Raw genomic sequence first — 7,500 nt, forward strand, 5'->3', positions numbered from 1 at the left:
GTCTACACCTAATTAAAAACCTAACTAACTATCGCAGTAGAATTCAAGTCAAAATCAAATAGAAATGTGTCCCGGCGTCAGAGTTTGTAAAGATAATAATTGTAATCATTACTAGCTGTAAAGTAGAATGGAACAAAAACTCAACGCGAGAGAATGTAGTAGACGACCTTGCAATTGCTGAGCAAGTTTCCCGAGATGCAGCTCCTCGTACCCACTCGGTATGGTTAATGACGATTGCTTGAAATTCCAACCATTATTCTTCGTTTTGATCGCCGGTACATCTACGTGCTTTTGCGTTCGGTTAAGGAAGACGTTTCGGTTTGAAAACGAGGTCCGGGTTAAGCAACGCTTACATAAATTTGAGAATTATTAAAAATAAATATGCGTCATGTAAGACTCGTAGGCGTATTGTTGACTTTTTTCAGGGGTGTGATAAAAGGGGGTTAAATCTCGTTTCCAAAAGGTGATATAACACGGTGTCTCGACGGGGGCATCCAAAGGGCAAATTCACATAGGAGGGGGGGAAAAATTCTCCCAAGAAAATGAGCCCAAAGCAGCAACAGCATAGAAAGGCAAGTTTACAAGCACGCCAGACGCCGACACAAGTGCAGCCCATCAGGTTTTCTCTGTTACCTTGCTGTCCTTCAATGCTTGTTAGATATAAGACGGAGCTTAACAAAACTAGAGCACACTCCTCGTCCGAATGACTTGCTCCAGAACACGAGTCTAGAATGTACAAGGAAATCCTGAAGTATCGCTTGTTGTTATTGTTTTTTTCTTTTTTTTAAGTCAATACGGTTTTGAAGATGCGGTGTTAGAAATTCATATCGATGGCGATGTTTACAATGAAGTTTGATCTGCAGCTTAATGCATTGGATGTTTGTCTTAAGCCATTTTGCAGCGTTTCTGAAAAGTGGCCGATTATAATACGGATTCATGATTGCTTCCTATTAAGGTGGAGGAATTATAAATTATCTCATTAGGGAATAATTACTAGAAATATTATGCATATCACGAATTATTTACCTTGATGGAGATAAGCGAAGCACTAAAAGGAAAACCCCCGCGATGGCAATAATGATAATCCATGGCTGGCCAGACAGTCGACCCGCTTATCATTATCTTCATCAGCAATCACAAACTTGCAGTGATCATGATTCTGGTGCCGATTGCAGACTGCACGATTCCCAGACGATGATTAGGCTAGCATTAATGCACATGATATCACAGTGTCTATTTTTAATTGATGATAGGACCTTGGTTTAAGTATATGCAAGTGCAAACACACGTGGTTTTTATATGGCGTGGGTTTGTGTTTCATATCCACACACAAACAAACAAACAAACAAACACGTTCATCGGAGACTCATTAATTCTCAAAACGATGAGGTATAACACAGAAAATTAATATCACACAGGAACTGGGTCTAAATTTACTCAATATTCCACAACCAATCACACGAAATAAAAAAAATATATATATATATTTAAGTTCCCCCTTAACGGTCATTTTTTTTTATTAAATCTAATTTTCTCTCTTTCTCCCCCTATCTTTTATCAGATCTTGTGGTCTATCTCCCGGTGACCCTCCTCCTTCCTACATTCGCCTTCCGTTCGCGTTACTCCTTGGCCGGAAGTAAGGATTCCAGCTGGTCGAGTTACCTCTTCGGAAGGAGTTACGTAGGAGCTCGAGATAAGGAAGATGAGGATGCTTGGCAGGACATCAGGGGACCTGTGGATCGCGTTCTCTCGGGCGACGTCAGATACGATCCCCAGCATCCGGAGTACGAGAGCGGGTGTGTATTGTGTGCGATTTTTTTTTCTTGTGGGAGGGTTTTAGGGTTGGTGTTTATTTGTTGTTGTTGTTTTTTGTTCTTACGATAATTTATGTTTTGTTTATGTTTACTCATTTGTTTATATTTTTTTGTAGTATTATTGTTATATATATATATATATTTTTATTTACTGCTTCCCCCCTCCTCTCTCTCTCTCTGCCTCCCTCCCCCTCTCTCTCTCTCTCTCTCTCTCTCTCTCTCTCTCTCTCTCTCTCTCTCTCTCTCTCTCTCTCTCTCTCTCTCTCTCTCTCTCTCTCTCTCTCTCACCGAATTTGACTTTTTTTATCATGAAACTGACTTAGATTTTTTTTCTCTCTCTCTCCCTCGCAGAGCTTACGGTCCCTTGCTCTCCCGCCTCGACGCCTACTTCCACTATCTCCGAGTGCATGACGATTCCTGCAGGATGAAGGCAATATGCAACTTGGCGAAGGACCCTGCAAAGTACAGCCCCCTTTCGCACCTCATTCTCTCGGCTCTGAAGTGAGTATGGTTTTTTATTGTTGTTTGGAAAGAGGCTGGATGGTTGAGGGGATGGGTTGGGCGTAAGGGTGATGGGGAGAGAGGGGGGGAAGAGAGGGAGGGATGGGGGAAAGAGGGGGTGAGGGAGAAAGGGAGGGAGGGATGAGGTTGAGGGAGAAAGGGAGGGAAGGATGAGGGTGAGGGAAAGAGAGGAAGAAAGCGAAGGTTGAGGGTGAAGGAAAGAGAGCTAGAAAGGAAGGGAGGGTTGAGGGTGAGGGTGAAGGAGGGTGAAAGGTTGTGGGGTGAGGGTAAAGGAGAGGGAGGAAGGTTGAGAATGAGGGTGAAGGAAGATTAAGGGTCGAGGATGAGTAAGAGTGAAGAAGTGAGGGGCAGAGAGTTGAGGGGAAGGGAGACAAAGAGAATTAGAGGGTTGAGAATGAGGGAGGGAGAGGGAGAAAGAGAGAATGAGGGCTAGTGAGCATGGAAGAAAGAGAAAGCTGAGAGTGAGGGAGGGAAATGGGGGGAAAGGCTAAGGGTGAAGAAGTGAGGTGGTTAAGAGTGAGCGAGAGAAGGTTCAGGGTGAGGGCGAGGGAGGCAAAAAGTAAGGAAGAGAGAGAGAGAAAGAGGTGAAGAGACAGACAAGAGAAAGATCAAGAATTTAAGGACACGTTATCAAAATATTACGAAGGTTATTATGCAATATTAGCGTAAAACAAGAAAACAAGTACATTTACCCGTTAAGAGAAAGCCCGCCGTTATATATACAAATACAATTTATACTTGTAAACTATAAACGTACATAAATACCACCTGAAATACACTAAACGTATTTTAAAATGCTTAAATAAAAAAAAAAAAAATTGAAAGAAAAAGGAGAACAAACAAACCAGATCAAAATAATTATTGAAAATAGTAACCAAAGACATTAAGAGTAATGATAACAATTTCTATAACTTGCATCATTGTATATTTTTTTCTCTTTAACGAGTGTGACAAGATGAAATAAGAAGTAAAGGGTTGAGTGCAGTCAAGCCTTTGTATAACTCTAAGATAACCTCGGTTGGCGCCAGTCTCGCCCTGTTGTCTCGATGTCTACGGTTTCTAAATATTGATCAAACCGTTATTCAGAAAAAAAGAGACATCGAAAAGACATTTTATATATCTGGATGGCTGTGATTTTTATTTTTTTTTATGGCGCTGTTATTAATATCCTGTGTCTTTTATTCTCGCCGATAGGCTTGAGGACTTCTTCACTCTTGGTCCGGGTCTGAAAAATAAGCGAAAAGACCGTTGCGTTATTTTGGAAACGTTATCAGCAATCATTACAACTGCATATTTATTTGCGTGAAGGTATATCAGATGGTATTGGTCAAAACGAGATTGTAGAGTACCACTTGGCTGTCCCTTGAAACTTGAATTTCAGGTATCAAGCAATACTTAAAGAAAAATTGTTCAAGGATTTCCAGATCTCCGCAAAATACGGTGCGAGTCGTACGTTACACACTAGCCAAATGTTCACTGTTCTGCTCGATGCTTACTTATATACAAAAGGTTGTTAACAAAGTTTGCTGGAACATAAAAAGCGGTTGTCCTTACATCTCTGCTTACTTGTAAAATATGGCGGAGACGTGACAATGTGGCTTCCGGTGTTCGAGCGAAAAAAAAAATTGCCAAAATTCAGATGCAAGTTTTCAAGCGTCGGTTTGCATCTTCGGTCTAATTTCGTTCAAGAAAATTTTCCTGACACGAAACTTCAGCGTGTCAGCGGTTTCAGGCAGGAGTAATCAAGCACCCTGAGCACACAAGGTTGAATCTGAACACCTCAATTGTTGCCATGCTGAAGTGATTCTCAAGTTCCACAATTAAGAGAAAAAAGAAAAAGAAAAAAAAAAGAGAGTGAGTGAGAGAGAGAGAGAAAAAAAAAACCTCACTCCGATCGACAAACCCGAACCGTACAGCCTGTTTCACCTCAACCTAACACAGTGCCTCACGAAATAACAAAGACACACACACATACAAACGAAACAGCGGAACATAAACCATAATACTGACATTAATAAAAGCAAAAAGGGGAAAAAAGAGTCACAGCACGCGGTGGACAGTGGCAGCAGCATTAGCAAACACGCTGGCCTTGTACACGTGTTTTCCAGGACTTGCAAAGGGAACCGCACCCGATCTACGGACAGGCTGCTGCTGCTGCTGCTGCTTCATGGCGCCTCTGTCGCGACACCCACAGGGGATCCTGCAGGGGGGACTAGGAAATGGGAATGATGAGTAAAATGTGGGAATTGGGAATTACGAATGAAGTGGAATGTTGAATGTGGAGTGAAGATGGAAATTGAGGGTGATTGTAGGATGTGGGAATTGGGGGGTTGATAGTGAGATAGGAATTCACAATGAAAGTGAGGATTAGGAATCAGGAATCGGATCTGCTGAGATGTTACGTGTGTTCTATAAGGGAGACGGTCTATCGATGGGGCCATATTTGCTAGCTGTTATATAAGGGGTAGAGGTAGACCGGGAAACTGGGGTGAGGGGGAAGGTAAATTAAGAAACTCGAAATAGAAATTTAAGTATAATTCTAAGTGTTGTCTTCTGAGTATTCTTGGTCTTAGTCAGTGAATATTTGTAAGTGTAATGCCTCACTCAGCCGCGCTCGCATGAAACCTAACTGTATTTTCGAGAAACGTGTTTTGTATGTTGAAGAATGCTTACTACACGATCATGTAAACTGTTGTCGTTTATCTTTTTAATCGGTGACATAGTAACATGAGATAGCAGATTTTTAATTCTGTGGATTTAATATTATTTTTTTTTTTGTACATGTCTGTTCGGAACTGAAACACGTACACACAGACATACGCTTATATACACTGGTTCAGAGACAAATATTTCGAAACATATAACAAACACAGACAGACGCGCAAAGAAACGAAGATGCAAGTAGAGAAACAGAAAGATGCTCGAACAACCAAACACAAAAGTAGATACATTGCTTAAACAAATAAATACATACAAACAACCAAATAAACAAAACACGTTCAGACTAACAAACAACACAACTTAATCAACAAACAAAAAACCAGACAACACAAACAGATGAACAAAACTTGATCAAATTAAGCAAATACTATTTCGAAATTCTAAAAAAAAAACTCACCTTTGTTTCTTCTTCATTTTACAGGAAGAGTGAGTCGTTCTCCAGACCTTCTTCGTACAGCCAAGAAGCGTTTCGTTTCTTCCGCTACTACTGGGCGGCTGAAAGGGGCGTGGCCGGCGAGGACTGTAGCCACGCCTACTACCAGTGTCCAGCTGACCTTGAGGACATTGTCAACATGAGTGTCCTCAGCTTCTGGCAGAAACTTGCATCTCGTGTGTCTATTAAGCTGAGCGACGAATGATGCCTCTCCCTTTTTTATTTTATTTTATTTTTTATTATTGTTCTGATGGAGTATTTTATATATTTTGGTGCTTTAAATGCCTACTTGGTGCCACGTGGTTCCAAAATTTTCCGTACTCTGGTGCCCGGATCGTGCTGTACAACATAACCGTATGTTACCAGCCTGTTACTAGTGCCTCGAGAGGGCGGGTTGTGGGTCGCCCTCCCCGCCCAACATGTTACCACCCAGTCACCAATGCCTCGGGGGAACGGGCGATCTTGCTTACCCCGCCCCCTCCCCCCACCTTCTGTGACGCTCATGGAACTCCTATTTTCCAAAGTCTCGACTGGATAACTTGTCCCATCTGCGTTATAATGGGCCCAGACGCCTCCAGACAATACCCGAGTCATATGTAATGTTTACAAGGTCTGCGTCCCTTCTCCCCGCCCTGGAAGCCTGGGATTCAGCGTAGGCCCTCTTGCTCTACTCGCTAAGGATCTCCCCGTCAATAAGAGGTGTTGTAAGTGACGAGTTAAACCTGTGATATTGTAGTTTATTTTGATGTGTCTGACTTCCGCCCCACAGCGGTTCGGGCACTTTGCCCACCGACCTGCACTGTGCTGTTGACAACCGTAGTCACTCTGCTGACCTATCTCTGACCTTCTGCCTGCTGCCTGCTGCTATAGCGTGGGCAGGTTAAAATCATTTAGCTCACAGTCATTATAATCTTTACCGAAACCAGACAGTAGACAGTTTCTTGTAAAAAAGTAGTGAACTTGGACGACTGCGTCAAATCAATGACAATCGTTACCATCTTGCTGACAGTTTTATGGACTCACCGCTCGGACAATCTCCATAAATGCCTGCACCGTCCTTCGGCAACTTGTCCTGCGTTAGACCAATGCTAAAAGTCGCCCCAGGATCAAAACTAAGACTACATTTACGACACTTTCCAGACCAACAAAATCAAGCGATTTTTTTTTTTTAAAGTCTAATCAGATTTCTCAGGCTTTGTAACATCCTGTGCATCACTTTTGCAAAGGAATAAAAACGCAAAATGAACACGGATTTATTCTGACTGTAGGCTGGGGGGGGAAAAGTATTGACTTAGTGACGCACGGAGAAAGCGTTGACTCAAGACACTGGGAGAAAGCGTGGACTCAGACAAGGAAAATAGCTGCTAGTCGGAGAGAAAGTCGTGTGTTGGCGATATTCGTAGAAGCGAGTCGTGATGCTGCACCACGACACTAATTCTACGACCGGTCTCATTTGCATTGTGAGTTTGCTTGCTGTCAAGATAAGATTAATGATCATGATTAGTAATAAGCAGATCTTTGTAAAAGATTTCATTTAGGAAATACTAGAAACGTTTGAAATTAGATATATGATGAATGTATATTTTTTTTTACTAGATTAATTCGATCAATACTACAAGTATTAGAAGTTGAACAAAATGGAACTCTGAACACTGTCTCTCGAAACCTGACCTGGATCATGAATGGCTTGACCTTTTGAAGTGAATGTTGCAGGGTCTCTCGGGAAGACGCAACTTATCAAACCGACTTTTAAATCAAGTACAAAGAGGAGACTGAACAGCAAATTGTATTTTTAGAGCTTCTCTATATTTGCAAAGATCGATACAATATTTAAGTGTCTGGTTGTGATTGAAGCCTCAAAGGACGGCATTACACGCGGAAATTGAAAAAAGGGCGAGAGAGAGAGAAAAAAGTAATCCACAGAAGAAAGGATCTTTTCAAGAACCCTGACATTTGCTTCAGTGGGTTATTAGACTGACAGAAGCACCCCCAAGCACCGAGAGAGACGCC

The 7,500-nt window shown here is 42.0% G+C and overlaps 1 protein-coding gene across 1 annotated transcript in view; it reads left to right on the top strand.

Moving 5' to 3' along the window:
- LOC119579219 overlaps nt 1–7,500 on the top strand; it is a 14,222-nt gene that overhangs the window by 5,299 nt on the left and 1,423 nt on the right. Inside the window, exons 2-4 of the mRNA XM_037926952.1 lie at nt 1,562–1,796; nt 2,166–2,315; nt 5,479–7,500. The exon at nt 5,479–7,500 is cut by the window's right edge and continues 1,423 nt beyond it. Coding sequence (XP_037782880.1) covers nt 1,562–1,796; nt 2,166–2,315; nt 5,479–5,695 — 602 coding nt within the window. The 3' untranslated portion in view covers nt 5,696–7,500. The remainder of the gene's footprint in view (nt 1–1,561; nt 1,797–2,165; nt 2,316–5,478) is intronic.

This window comes from Penaeus monodon, chromosome 12, assembly GCF_015228065.2.
Source record: "Penaeus monodon isolate SGIC_2016 chromosome 12, NSTDA_Pmon_1, whole genome shotgun sequence".
Classification (NCBI taxonomy): Eukaryota; Metazoa; Arthropoda; class Malacostraca; order Decapoda; family Penaeidae; genus Penaeus; species Penaeus monodon.